At 40.6% G+C, this 15,591-nt stretch overlaps 1 protein-coding gene across 1 annotated transcript in view; it reads right to left on the minus strand.

Annotated features, from left to right (window-relative positions):
* The window catches only part of LOC139290349 (microtubule-associated serine/threonine-protein kinase 1-like), a 34,875-nt gene that overhangs the window by 8,031 nt on the left and 11,253 nt on the right, over window positions 1–15,591 (minus strand). Inside the window, exons 7-18 of the mRNA XM_070912103.1 lie at window positions 13,558–13,767; window positions 12,973–13,074; window positions 9,293–9,425; window positions 7,454–7,521; window positions 7,187–7,263; window positions 5,718–5,926; window positions 4,626–4,764; window positions 4,061–4,193; window positions 2,252–2,417; window positions 1,788–1,889; window positions 563–685; window positions 305–414 (exon numbers count right to left, since the gene is read on the minus strand). Of these exons, the coding sequence (XP_070768204.1) occupies window positions 305–414; window positions 563–685; window positions 1,788–1,889; window positions 2,252–2,417; window positions 4,061–4,193; window positions 4,626–4,764; window positions 5,718–5,926; window positions 7,187–7,263; window positions 7,454–7,521; window positions 9,293–9,425; window positions 12,973–13,074; window positions 13,558–13,767 (1,572 nt within the window). The remainder of the gene's footprint in view (window positions 1–304; window positions 415–562; window positions 686–1,787; window positions 1,890–2,251; window positions 2,418–4,060; window positions 4,194–4,625; window positions 4,765–5,717; window positions 5,927–7,186; window positions 7,264–7,453; window positions 7,522–9,292; window positions 9,426–12,972; window positions 13,075–13,557; window positions 13,768–15,591) is intronic.

Genomic DNA, 15,591 nt, shown 5'->3' on the forward strand with positions numbered 1-15,591 from the left:
AGAGCAATAAGAATGAATGGTTAAAACAGCCCAGTAAGACTTTCTGTGTCCAGCCTCCAGTTGCTGCTCTCTGTACAGGAAGACCTCATTTTATCTAAGACTCTTTTCTCCTTCCTCATCAAACCCTGTCAAGTAATCTCAAGTGCCAAGTGACAACATATAACAGGTAACACTGGAGCACAATGGGATGAATTTTAAAGTAGCTTATACCGCTACAACACAGTGAGACAAAAACAGAGTAAAATGGCAGAGAGGGTAAGAGAGAGATGAAAGAGAAGATGGCGGCAGACAGACAAAGTCAGACCTTGCTGAAGCGAGGAGAACAGGACGAGAACTGTCTGATCTCTACAGGCTCGTCGTCATTGGTGTCATCCTCGTCGTACGTATTGATGTGATGATAACGATCCGAGCGAGCTGGCAGGGAAGGGAGAGAGGAGATAAAATACACGAGCAGTCAGTTCTACAGAAAATGTGTGTGTCAGAAAATGATTGTACAGCCCATGAACCTAATACTGATGCAACTGCTGTACTTTACAGACACATAAATCCAAAGGAGACGCACTATCAAAGTAGCTGGTGTCCTCCTCCGACTCCAGGTGAGGGATGAACTCTGCCTTCTGTCTCAGCAAACTGTTCCAGTCCAGCTCTGTGAAGAACGAGTGCTGCTTCACCTCAAACGCTCCACCTGGTGCCACATTCAAAATACAGTGTGGATGAACACATATACTTAAAGGTGCTTAAATTCATATTTTTATATTAACAGACATGTATGTGAAAGGTGTTAGAAAATCATCATCCCACTCTGCAGTTCCCCTCAGCTCAACAGAGTGTTTTAGCGACTTTCAGCTCATCACTGCTGTCATCAGTGTAGTTTTCAGACGTATCAGGCAGCTGTTTTCAGAGAAAAGGCTCTAAAAACCCACTGTACACCACCTGCCCTTCACTGAACACCGAACAGACAAAGTTAGCAACTAGCTGGTGAACATAGTGGAGCACTTTGGAGCACTAAAGAGAACTAGAGAGAAACAGATGTTTCCTTCAGGAGTTGGTGGAGACCAAAACAGAGCTAATAGGAGAGTAAATATTGGAATACATTCATTACGTGGCAAGAAACGCGACTCCAATTAAATGCTGCTCCATGTCTGCTCGATATGTAAATTGTCTTTGCTGACACTTAATAAGGTGTTTTTATGGCAACGTTGTGTTTACCCCCCCCCCCCCCCCGGTCATAAAGGTTTAAACAAAAATAAAATCTAAAGTTGTATATCTGCGTTCCAACCCTCACCTATGGTCACAAGCTTGGCTAGTGACTGAAAAAATTTGATTGCGGATACTAGTGGCTGAAATGAGTCTCCTCTGAGACCACCTCAATGAGCCAGTTGAGGTGGTTCAGGCATCTGATCGTCCTCCTGGGCGCCTCCCTTTGGAGGTTTCCCAAGCATGACCAACTGGTAGGAGACCCCGGAGTAGATCCAGAACACGCTGGAGAGATTATATATCTCATCTCGCATGGGAACAGCTCGGGATGCTCCAGGAGGAGCTGGAAGACGTTTCTGGGGAGAGGGACGTCTCGACTAACTTGCTTAGCCTGCTGCCACCACAACCCGACCCCGGGTAAACAGCGGAGAATGAATGGACGGATAAAGTCGTATTTGTGGAGTGCTGAGTTCATTTCATGGTGTGACTTAATTGATTTTAACCTAATGTAACCTCTAAACATTCCTAATACCAACGCAAAATGGGTGCAGATCAGAGCTCTGATAGCAAGTAAATGCAAAACTTAGTACCTGTACCCAACCTCACAAGAGGGTTGGTCTGCAACAGGGCAGAGATGAGGTCTTGGGAATCAGCAGGCAAGGCGTCATCACCTTCTGGCCAAACTATATCGTCTAACAGAGACAACAAAGAGAGAGCAAAAGGTCAGAGTAACAAGAAAGAAATTGCTAAAAAAAACTACTATATCTGGAGCAGTACTCACACTCACACTCACTCACGCTGCATCACATGATTGTAATACATGCTATTGAATAGTATATAAGAATGATAACACTTTACTGAGCGTTAAAGCATACATAACTTTGTGGTAGTCTAAAATTGTGTAGTACGCTTACTATGAACCACTTACTATAAAGAAAGACAACGAATAACCGAGCTGAATGAAAATACTTTATGGCTTCTGTGGTTTGCTTTTAATTGCTAAAAATGTAACTTCAAAAAAGAGTAAGCAGGAAGTCTAATACTATTTTCTTACCTGTGATGACCTGTCCAAACAGCTGCTCTGGAGTATCTCCAAAGAAAGGCACGCAGCCCACCAGGAACTCATACAGGATGATGCCCATGGCCCACCAATCCACCGGCTTTCCATAGCCCTGGCGGAGAATCACCTCTGGAGCGATGTACTCGGGAGTGCCACATACCTGAGTGATGGAGAGAAGGTGGAAGCAAGAGACCAACTTGTTATAGTGCATTCATCATTGGCCATTTTCCTCAAATATTCGTTAAAGGTCTCCTCCAGACATGTTGAAAATGCTCTGCATTATATAATGGTTTGTGTCAGATATAGTTTTTCCAAAATAAAAGTTCAATGAACTTGATAAAAAACTCCTAAAAGCATGTCAAATATATATATATATATATATATATATATATATATATATAACATTGTTCATTTCAAAAGTTTAACTACTGAACAGAAGACATCTCCAACTTCATTGGAGTCGATTCTTTTTCAAGGTTTCAAGTTTCCACATCACTTTAACACAGAGACTTTCCCCCCTTCATCGGATAAATGTGAAAACAACCTTCTAATGTCAAACTCTGCTCACACATCATTCTGCACAATAAGCAACACACATTGTTTGAGTGGAGGGGGACTTTGAATAGTCAGATCACAAAAAAACCCAATTTTTTTCACTTACCCCCAGGGGTATCTAGCCACTCAGATTTATCTGAGATTGAGAATTCTGCCACCGTGCGAAAACAAACTGTTTGCACCTTTGCAGATATGGATGCAGAACAATGTCACAATTATTTAGGCTGACGAGTAACTAAAAACAGTGCAAACAGACCATGGTTGAGTTTCAAATGTTATTTCTTTAATGTTGTAAGCACCAAAAAATTGTTATTAATAAAATGAATTTCCTTAGTGTGGCGGCAGAAGTCTCAGAGGCAGAGATTTCAAAACATCAGGAAATAAAACTGAAATTATTTCCATGGCTAAATTCCACTTGAAGTGAGAAGTAGTTTTCTTTTCTGTTTTTGTGACTTGGACAAACCAGCCCTTTAATGCTGGAGGCAGTGAAATGGAAATCTATCTCCTCTGTTCTGTCTTTTACATCCATCATTGATGAGCTGTCATTCTAATAATCATACTGTACAGCATGCAGCTCAGTAATGATGTGCTGTTCAGGAGATCTGAAAGTGTATACAAGATGTATGCACGAGTGTTAGTGTGTGTCTGCGTGTGGGAATGGTTACACATGTCTTACACAACAGACACATCATTACTGAGTGAATGAGAAACACTCCCCTAATCAGACGCTCCGCTAGAAACATGAAAAACAAAGCACTGGTCTGTTTCATCCGCAGATGTGAGTTGATTATTGGCAGACAAACAGATGCCTGCTTCCACCCAGAAGAGCTGGAGGACACGCGGGCCAATCTGACTGATTATGACTGGTTTAATTCAGAGCATAAACAATAACTGTAATTGCAAAATGGGATTGTGATGGAGATGGAGAGCATTAATGACTCACTCATTCAGACGACACAGGAAGCACTGTAATGTGATGTCTTTATTTGGAGATTATTGATTTTGCCGGATGACTTGGCAGGTTGACACACATGGCTGGAGAAGACTAAAAGATGCTGTGAATGCCAGTCGCCTGCTCATCCACCATACATCCGATCTTCACTCATTTTGAATGACTCACACCTCATTCATTCGGCTGCTACTGAAATGTTTCAGACTTTCTTCTTTTATAATGTACTGATAAAGTACTGAAACGAATGTCCGAACACCTTCCATAAATGCTGCTATAAGGTTACAGGTGCTTCTTACCTGCTTATCCAGGAACTCTCTGGCATCTTTCTCAATGTGTCCCTCATACAGGTTGGTGGTGAGGCTCATTAGACCCATCTTTGACAAGCCAAAGTCTGTGAGCTTGATGTGTCCCATGGAGGTGATCAGTAGACTACGTGGAGAGAGAAAACAGGCAATTTGACTTTTCAAGTTCAACTTCTGGCATACTGCAGTAAAATCCAGATATAATGGAGTATGTGGTTATTTTGAAAGTCGTGGTCACGGGATGTCGTTTGTTGTTGTCAATGGTTTGCCATTCTCAGGAGAGCAGATCTTACATAATACTCCAGCGGGAAGAGTGGAGATAGGGACACATGAGAGTGGCGTGCTGCATTCTGTAACCTGGTTTAGTTTCTGTCTGCATCTATTTGTTAACCTGAATGAACTGAAACCACTCTGTTCACCAGCTCGTTGCTAACTTTGCAGTCGGGTGATAATTCTCTGTGAGTCTGTCACCACGAGCGACCCCTTTCACATTACACACAGCCATTTGATCCAATGTGAATAATAAAAAATATTGATTAGTGCAGCTTTAAACACTCACTTGTCAGGTTTGAGGTCTCTATGGACGATACCATAGTTGTGCAGGTATTCCAGGGCTAAAACTGTCTCTGCAAAGTACATCCTCGCCAGCTCCACAGGCAGAGCCCCGATGTTCTTCAGCAACGTGGCACAATCACCACCTGAGAACACAGAAACACCACCAGTTATTGTTGTAAGTGTGAGTGGATTTATTCTTGCTTGAGAAATGTTGAATATAAGTTATTCAGAAGTCTGCAGGATGACGTAACTTAATCCTCTGATGAGACAGAATAGCATCAAACATGTGATTCATAATAATAGTATTCCTATTTTTGTGATGTACCTGTGCTTATGAATGGGCATGAACATTTAATTTGTTATGTTTCTGTTTCTTTTTTTGGCTTGTAATCCACCTTTTGCACCCACTAAACCATGTTTGGCAGTGTCATCACATGAGTCACTCACGACTGCCCTTCATGCCTCAGTGTGTGCACCAACATAAGAGCTGCAGCAGCCACAGACACCCTCCAGAAGATTCTGCACAACTGGAGAGGAAGATGAGTAGAGCTGGAGCAGCAGAGTGAATCTACTGACCTTGTTGGACTTTCATGGTCAAGAATCACTGTGATAGTGAAATAAGAGTCTCATCTGACTGAGAGATTATACTCCATCCTATCGCTTTCATTGTCTGAATCTGAGCATCATCATTTATCCTTTAAGGTCACCATCACTACAAGCAAAAAGTAGTTAAAACTGCTAAGGTCAGGGCCACAGCACCCTGACAAAAGATTAAAAAAAAAACAACTGTGTCTGATTCAGTGAGGATGATTGAAGCTAGAGGTCAGGACATTGGGTAGTTAGCTCAGGAAATAGAAGCCAGAGAAAAAAGGCTGACAAATGTTGCTGCTACAAACCTGATAGAAACCTGACCTAACGTTCCCTCAGACACCTGACAAAGAAAAAGGAAGGAAGGGTAAAAGGAACAGGAAAAGACCAAGCCACCCATTCAGAGTGGCCTCATAAATCATAAACGTCTTTTCCATTTGAGTCCACCCTTGGTGTACTAAAAGCCTGCAAGTAGTCTGCCAACAAAAACCTAATCCGACTCCCTTACCCTCAACATATTCCATGACCATGCACAGATGCCTCCTCGTCTCGAAGGAACAGAACATGGAGACGACAAACGGGTTCTCTGCGAAGGTGAGGATGTCCCTCTCTACGAACGCCTGCTGGATCTGGTTCCTCAGGATCAGATTCTGCTTGTTGATCTTCTTCATGGCAAAACGCTGACGTGTCTCCCTGTGGCGCACCAGGTAGACAGCGCTGGAGAGATGGCAAGAGAGAAGAGCCAAGAGTGAGGAAAGACAGCAGGGGGAGACCATTATGGAGGGTATTGTATAATGTAAAGGATATTCCATCTGCTTGTAGAATTTCACACTGTGGATATTAAGACTTAAAAACCCCGGGACACAATGTCAAGCCCCAAGCTACTAACCTTTGAGTTTTTCTAATCCTGAACTGAAATTTTGAGGCCTAACTAAGAAATATCCCTTTTTGCTTACATGGGCAGATAATGGGGGAATAATGCTGGATTCACTGTTGCAATTCTCTCCTTTCTGAGATACCCAAGCCAACTTTAGATAAACTGAAGATCTATATAATGCAGCAACATGTGCACTGATTAAGACCAAAAGGAGACCACATGTTATTTTATTGTAAAATCCCTACTGACTGCTTGTCAGTTGTAGAGTACATTTTAAGTTTACGCCACTGGCTTTCAAATCATTCAAGAAAACACCTTTTTTTTCCCCCCTTAAAATTCCTTCAGATGTTGGTGCTTTAATTATTCTCTGTGCCAGGATGAAGGACAGGAAGACTGCTTTTGGTGTCTATATTAGTTATTTAGTGTTGTCAAGCCAAATAAATTATCCATCCCACATGGGATTACACATATTGGTGGGTTCTCATGTTTTAGTGTGTTATGTATGTTACATTTCCACTGATCAGAATAGTAATATGTTTTTAGTCAGGCTTCTTTCATTCATTATTATTATTATTACAGTGTTACAGTAGTATTATTACGGTAGTTTTATTCCAGTTTCCACTCTAGTGTTGCATCTTTTATTGATATTTTTTTATCAGTTCTTCATCAGAATCAGAATCAGAAACTGTTTATTGCCAAGTAACATACATTACAAGGAATTTGCTGAATAATTAAAGCACCAACATCTGAAGGAATTTTAAGGGGGAAAAAAAAAAGGTGTTTTCTTGAATGATTTGAAAGCCAGTGGCGTAAACTTAAAATGTACTCTACAACTGACAAGCAGTCAGTAGGGATTTTACAATAAATTTCATGTGTCAAAATTTCATGACACACATTAAATCTTGCAGGAAAACCACTGTGTGATATTGAGCATGAATGTTGACCTTGGAAACAGTAGTTTGAACAACAAATCTTAACTCGAGGCGGATTGAGGTTAAGTTGAGATTCTTTACTTGTTCAGAACAAAACATAATAATATAATAGTTTCATTGGATTTGATTTATTTTCTATGTGGGGTCAATGAGGTTTCCATTACTTACCCATAAGCTCCATTGCTGATCAGTTTGATGCTCTGAAAATCTTCTTCACTCGGTGGCTTGATGGCTCTCCCTTTTCCCTGGTGACACATTCAACATTTTAAAACTATAAAGGCGGTTTAAATGATGAATGCTCAAATGTCATTGTGTCTTTGATGATTTTGATAGCTGTGTGTGTGCGTGTGTTTGAATGGTTGTGTGTGTATATGTAGTCATTTTGTATGTGAATGCATGTAAACACAGATCTGTCTGTGTTTATTTGCTCTTCACCTCTGCTGAGTCATCAGTCTCTGGAGTATGTGGACCCTCACTGTCATAGCTGTCAAGGCTCACGATTTCTGTTGAGAAACATGTTAGTTAACAAGCAAACCTGGTGTCAAAATGAAAAGAGAGAGTTCTTCATGCTAAAACACCAGGCCTCCCACACTGCTGTGAACAGATAACACATTTGCAGCTGCTCAGACATCTTTAACAAAACAGCTATTCAAGTTTCAAAACAGCTGAAAGGCGTGTCAGATCACAGAAAGAAAAACACAAGAATTAAAATAGCTTCTTCCTATTAATTTTTCTTTTCTCCGTCAGCTCTCCCTCCCTCTCACTTTGTACTTCCTCCATCCTTGAGCAGCACTGGCAGCTAATTCTCAGTGTTCTTCCACTCTTGAATGTGACAGCTGCTAGAATACATTGATTACAGCATTGTTTTGTTTAAGTAGGGAAATAATTGAATGATAATTAACTTTGCAAAGCGTTTACAAAGCCGCTCTGTAGATGTTAACATCATGTAAAATAAAAGTCACTGAGTTGACAATCGTATATTCAGTCGGTTTCTGTTTGACGCTGAAAACAACTGATCTTGTCTCTGTGAGGAGCCAAGAAGAGAAACAAGAGTGTGAAAGTGTGGACGTGCAAGCAGCTACGTGGGTGTGCATGTGTGTCTATGTATGACAATGTAGGTGCAAAAGAAACTGCAAGATCAAGATATCAAGTGGCACATTGTTAGCAGAGATTAACTGAGACAGACCAAGTAGGTTCATATTTGTCATGAATTCAGAAATAAAACCGCGGCGGTTTATTGTGAAAAGTCATTCTGGGCCATTAACCCATCAGCTAATGAACAGCTCCTGATGGATTAGACTGAGCAGATGTGAATTAAAGCTGTGAGTTTGAGGGACGAGTTTGAGCCACGATGATTAATGAAAGACAGCAAAGTCACCGCACCACCAGCCAGCTAAAGATCCAGCCAGTCCAAACTCTACATCTCGAACATCCTCATGCTGAACATCCAGAAAAGCTGATTGATAGTTTAAAGCAGGGCAACACCCCCTGTCAACCCCTGGGGTGCACATTTTTGTCTGTATGTCCACAGGTTTTCAACACACGGCAAATATCAGTATATCATAGTATATATAATTATTATTTGTCTTAGTTAGATTATGGGCATAATCATGCTCTGAGTTTTGGAACTACAGTTCCCATAATTTGGGGGCTTTGGTGGATGTAAACAGAAAGTATAAAGTTGCCAGTCAGTTAGTCAGCTGTGTGCTACAACTTTTTTCCATTTTTTTTTTTCCTTTATTTCTTTGCATTTTGGCAGATTGGCACCATTAAGAGTATTAGCAGAATTAGCTATTAGCAGTTCCTGTTTGCAACGTACCCATGAACGTACAGATAACTATCACCGGATTACTTAAATACTAAAGAAAACTTCTGGAAAAGTTCTGGAGTTATAAGGGCCATCTTCTTCTTCTTTTCCTAGAATTTCGAAGCGGATTTATGGACATTTATTTTCGACATAATGGCATCCTCAGGAAGTGTAAATCGCACTAATCTATAAGTGTGTGTATCATGGCTGTATGTAAAAACTTTTAGTTGTGAATGTTTACGTAAATTGCCATACTTTTTCTCATCTAACTCTTGGAAACAAAGTGGATAAGTGCATTTCCCAAAATGTTCCAAAAAATTCCTTTAAGTGTTTTTTTGATTTGTTTGAATTCAACACAAGACCACTGTTAACTCCTCAGTCTAAAAATACCAGTCTCTTTTTCTTTGTCTACAGGGAACCAGACATGTCTAACAGAGAGCATTGCAGCAAATGGAAAACTCTGTTACCCTCCAGTGGGTCTCTGGTCAGCCCCAACTGGCCGATGATGTATCGTGGGATGTCTGCCTTCATCAGTTGTCCCTCCTTGGCGTGGTCCTCCGCTGCCTCCAGCAGATGGTAAAACTCTTCAGGGTTGAACTCCTGGATCATTGGAGGAAAAAAAAAATTGAAGTGCCAAAGAAAGCTACAATATAAATGCATCTTAAAGCTTAAACTGCCGCAGCTGAAGATCTTCCATCAGTCAAAAGACTGAATTCAAAATGTAGTATTCAGATGTACCTCCAAAGGTACTGCAGCAGGAGCCAAAGTAACACGGTGAACACAAGGTATTGTGTGCAGCACAGCAAAATTATCACTGCTTATTTAACATTCAGCACTATAAAACACTATTTTTTTTAGTCTTAACACCTTTAGAAAGGTTTGAAGACTAACGATGGATATACTGTATATATCATCTCTACAAGTAAATTCACAAAACTTTAATCAGCTCCTGTCAACACACGAGATAACTGTCACTCTAACAAATCATCAAGACAAAGTTACAAGGGACTGAACGATTTTAAATGACTGCACTGCTGATTAAGACTGGTTACCTGTATGTAACTCATAATTATAAAAGACTTGCATGATATTTTGCACAAAATGATGATGGTATCACGATATAGGTGTTATTGTGAGTCAACTGTCTACTAGAAATAATAATATATTTGGAAGTGAAGAGTAAATATATCCAAGTGGCGTCTTCAAATTGCTTGTTTTAACGACCAGCAGTCAAATTTCAATTTACTATCACAGAAGACTAAAAAACTAATACCACATTTGAGTAGCTGGAACCGGTAATGTTTGGGGCATTTTAAAGAACTTAAAAGATTGATCAATTACCAAAACTGCCGATTAATTTGATCTCGGTTGACAAATCAAGTAATTGACTAATCATTTCGGCTCTAACAGTATTTATTGCCTGTCCCAATAATTAAATGATCGCAGATATATCGGTGTCGGTATATATGTCGACCGACAAGTGACAAGACAAGAAATTGCAGTTCAGAAATGCCAAACTAGGTTTGAGGTCATTTAGAAACAGTCTCACCATTACATCGTTTGTCAAAGAGAGAGAACTGACAAATGTCCCAGTCAGTACGTATATTGATCACCATCAAAAAAAATCTATGGGATCCGTATCCAAGATTGTTTGTTTATGTTATGTGTTTGTGTTTTAAATCATTTAATCGGCCAATATAATGTTATCAGAATTTTTATCTGTGCCAATGTAATGATAACATATTACAAGAAAATGTATCACAGTATATCAAAATATTGATTTTTTTTTCCAACCCTACGGCTGGGTATTAAACCATGATGACTAACTTCCTACTTAGCAGTGACAAAGAGATGTGATAACAGCTGACAAAGGTCACTGAACTGATGTTGTATTGTGTCACAACGCAGACATGTATCAAAGTCATTCCAACTTAAAATCACAAAACTAGAATTTACTTCAACCTGCTGCAAATTCATGACACAAACACCAGTATGGGGCTGTCAAACAAACACAATCAGTGTTAATACACCTCCCAACTTTAAATTGCTTTCTTGAAACATCCTTTTTCCAATGAAACAGCCTTTTGTGGTGTCCTGTGGGATTCAGTTTCATTCCTTTTGGTGGAATAACATTTTGATTAGAAAGTAGAGCCTGGGGCAGCCGGGATCATTTCCTTCCTCCCCTGCTCACTCATATCTGCTCCCTTCGACCAGAGAAAAAAAAGAGAGAGTACGGAGAGGGGGAATTAACCTGCCTCTCTGATAGCTTGCTGGGCTCCGGGATAATATTCTTGCAGCTAACAGCCTACTGACTGTGTGACATTTTCTCCAAATCAGACCTCGCAACTGACTTGAATGCTAAATGAACTCAACGGCCGTGGACAACATTTTTTCTGTGTGTGTGTGTGTGTCTTCTCCTCTCTATCCTAAGGGCCATGAGGATCTTAAGTCCCCTCCACATCCTGCCTGACCCTATCGACCTCTTCAGACGGTCGCCTTGGCAACGGAAAGATGAGCTGGGAGGGTTTGGAGGAGGGACAGCGCCAATGACGAACACGTAACGCCATCAATCAGTGAGCTGATATCCACGTATGGATAATCCTCCAGTGTATACAGAGAGGCTTGTTAGTAGTAAGTTGAAGTTATGTGCTCTATGTATCAACATGCCAAGGACACGGCTCCATCTCCCAGCTGCTGAGAAGACCGACAAGTAGTGGAGGTGGAGAGAATATTTGAATTAAGTTGGAAAAATATCCTGCGGCGATAAGCGTGTACTCTGTGCAGCATGTCTGATGTAGTGAATGACACAGCTTAAACAAAACCATGACCTCTATGGCATAATGCCATATATCCATACATCAACATCTCATATATCAAGAATGCTGAAGGTGAAACTACATTTACTGGGGTACATCAGCAGCCATTTCTGAATGCAAGGGGACGTAATAAATACTGGCTTTGATTTGAATGCAGCCACGTCGACCGATCCTTTAATGCTATCAAGTCTTTTGCAATCCTTTTAGATTCGCGTTGCTTCCATCCACGGTATGTCCCGTTTGGTATTGTTTTGAAATGTTGTTACTAGATGACAAATCATCCCTAAGCCTTCCTGCTCATAAAACAGTTTTGTTCACAGGCTTAAAAGGGCACTCAAACAATTTATTGCTGCATTTCCATAAAGTCGGGGACTCACAAGAAACAGATAAAAAAAAAAGAATGGTCAAAGTCGAAGCCTCAGACAAATCCTGACTGTTAGTCCCAAAAATGCTGGATCCTTTATTTCTCATAAATAAATGCAATGTTTTTTTTCAAACCCCACACCTCCACTTTATAACGCAGGCTTTATGTTAAACATTTTAAGTCTCAAGCCCAACCCTGAGGACATATATTATATGCAGTTACTCTCTGTTACTAATGCTTTGTGTTTATTTCCTTCTTTTCTCATGTTTAAAAATACTAGAGGGGGAATATGATGTGATGATATTCTCAATTTTACTTTCATAGACCAGCCACCAGCCATGGGGTTAAAGGCATGAGGGGAAGGTGGGTACTAGCATTGGGTCTATATTTGTGTTGCTAATTTGCAGTAATTGAAGGTTTTTGTTTTCTATATCTAAGACAGAGATGTGGGCACACCTTGGCTCTGTTTTTAATGAGATTATTTCATGCAGGTATGTTATTATGGACAGTATGTTCCTTGTAGGAGTGTATAAATAAATCTCCTTTATATCAAATCCCTGTGCCCCCACCAAACCAGACATGTCACAAAGAAGAAAAAAAGATATAACCCTAAGCCTTCCTGCTTTGACACAAGTAAAACAAATACAACGTAAAAGATAAAAAAAAAAAAAGCCTTAAACTCGGTATCTGTTTTACGAGTGACAGCACAGCTTCTTAGAAATCCTGTGTTTCATCACTTCAGACTGAACAGGAGACAGCCTGCCCCACTTCTGCTCATCCTTTAATGCCATTTCAGTGTGAAGAAGTCGACCCTCTGTCTCCATGTAGGAGGACAGGAGTCTTTCCCAGCAGATGAAGCAGGACACACTCAGAAACAACAGGTCCCGTCACTTGATTCAATAAGTCCGTATCGGTGTGTGTCGACCGTCTCTGAGGTTAACAAAACAAAACAGACTGAGGAACTCACCAAACACTCGAGGAGCCTGGCTGGACGAGATATGATGATGAAGAGCTTTTTCACCAGCTCAATGACGAAGGTGAGCTCCGAACTCTCTGAGCGCTCATAAGCCTGATAGTGAGGGAGAGACAGATAGTGTCAGTTAGAGATGTGTTAGATCTGAGGCTCAAGACATCACTTTACTTTGCTCTCCACCTCTACGACTAAGTATTCAGCTCAAAGCATCAATACCATACTGTATAAAATACTCGTACAAGTACAAGTAAAAGCTACATTCAAATTTTTACTTACTAAGATAAAGTACAGAATTATTAGCAACAAAACCTACTTCCAGTAATGTCGTAGCCAAAGTTTGAGATTTTAACTACTTTATTTACGGTTGTAGTTATTACTTGACAATGTGTAATTTTTAAAAGTCCTTCTGTGTAAAATCTAACTAGTATGTGTCAGATAAATGTAGTGGAGTAGAAGAATAAAGCTGCATAAAATGGTAATACTCAAGTAAAGTACAAATACCTCAGAATTACTTAAGTACTTAAGTACTTAAGTACAGTACTTGAGTAAATGTACTCTCCACCACTGGTCACAACTCACGTCATGCAGCAGCTTCTCCAGGTTCTCCTGCAGTTCACAGAAGTAGACGCTGGTAATGAGGCCCTCGCGTGATTTGGTCAGGCAGTCCCTGGACAGCTCAGCTACCTGGTGGTGGATAAAGCTGAGGACCCCATCGGCCAGTGGCAGAACACTCTCTGGGGAGTAGTTGTGGATGAACTCTGCCAGCCTCTCCTCCATCTGAGCTGTGGCCTAATTGAGTACAAGACGGTGGTTAACAGTCAGTTACTATCATGTTGTCAGGCTGGAGTTGAGAAGATAAGAGAAGACAACACCTTGACTACTTCTTCTGTCTGTGTGGCATGTGCGGTGTGTGCTACGGCTGTCAGCTGACGCAAGTGATGTGACACTATGTGACTCGACCGCTGTTTGTTGCACTTAAGGGTCTCGATTTTTTTGTCTACTTGTGGCAGCGTTGACATATCGTCAGCTTTTAAGTTGATATGGCGAGCTTGCTAGCAAAAAGTTGCTGACACATCCAGCAGTTATGGAACAACATTATCATTCATTTGGAGTCGTGTTTCTGTATACAACTGATGAACATAAGTCCAATATTCACTCTACTTTTAGCTCTGTTTTTGGTCTCTACCAACTTATGAGGAAGCTTTTTCACTGAAAAACAAAACAATAAAGTTGTGGGCCGGACAGCAACACAGTGAGCTGAAACTGACTATGAATCTCTGTAAAGCCGAGGGGAGCTGCAGGTTCAGGTAATAATTTTCTGTAGGTTCAGCAACCTCTTTCAAATTGGCATTTTATTCATTATTATTATTATAAATAGATAGATTATAGCACTGGACAAAGAATATATAATGTGAAAAAGCACTGAGGCAGTCTACACGCTGACTAAGTCTGCTATAGCGAGAGTTACCAACTTGTTTAATAAACAATAACCTGTCAAATTATCAAAATGTATTCTCCATTAAGCTTCCATTAAATCCCTATTTCAGGTATGTAACTGCTAATTATTCTCCTCATAATGACGGTGAGGATGCAGAAATGTTGAGCCTTCATTCACAACAGTGTGCAGTAGTATGTGGGGAGACTCGTTAGCGCTGCTTCACAATGCATTACTGTGAATGAACAGAGGATGATGGTGTATGTATGTGTGTATGTGTGTGTGTGTGTGTGTGTATGTGTGCAGGCAGGTGTTTGAGGAAACCTGCTTGCAGAGTGACATACATTTCCTGTCGTACACTTCCCAGTTCACAGAGATAGCTGGCTCCCTCAGACATTGAGCCATGTATCCATGTCTCAGTATATAATGCATACAGACCGGTTTAAGAGATTATGTTACAGATTGATTACATGTTGGCCTGGAGCAAGATATGTGATCTAATTTTGTGCTCTTGATCAATGACTCACAGGTCTAGTATCTCAGACATCGGCGTCCTCCAGGAGTTTTCACACATTGCAGAGTCAACAGCTTATCAAGAACGGTGAAATAAAATCTAGGTGGCAGCCCTCTGACTGAAAGCTGTCTGTATGTTGGAGCTCAGGAGGGAGAATAGTCAGCTTTGTTCAATGTAACAAGGGTGCCGAAATACAGAGATAACAGCTGGGTACAACAGAAGTGTGCATGAGGGAATCTCTGAAAACAGGGATTGTTGGTTGTCGGTTGTGCTAAAACTCAGAAACTGCTATAAAACAACACATATCACCAAATTCACCCTGTCTGATATTTGTGTGTAGATATATAATGTTCTTTGTCGCATCATTTTAACGGCGCAGCATTTCTAATCATTCTTGTTGACTATGTGTGTGCCCGTTGTCTGCCATCTTCCAAATAGATACTTCCATCATGTACCGTCACATCAAGAGATGTTGGTTCATTCTAACAGCCTGTAAAATGTCTGATATGAAACCTTTGGGAGGTAAAGTTTGCAACATATAATGTGCTGCCACAAACATCTTCAGGGCCTGTGTGATCTCAAGATCCGAGTCAAACTGTGGACATTGATTTATGTGGTATGCGCGCTAACAACTGACACCCCCTTCACTACTTACATTCAGACT

The sequence above is a fragment of the Enoplosus armatus genome, chromosome 2 (assembly GCF_043641665.1).
Source record: "Enoplosus armatus isolate fEnoArm2 chromosome 2, fEnoArm2.hap1, whole genome shotgun sequence".
In the NCBI taxonomy this organism is placed as follows: domain Eukaryota; kingdom Metazoa; phylum Chordata; class Actinopteri; order Centrarchiformes; family Enoplosidae; genus Enoplosus; species Enoplosus armatus.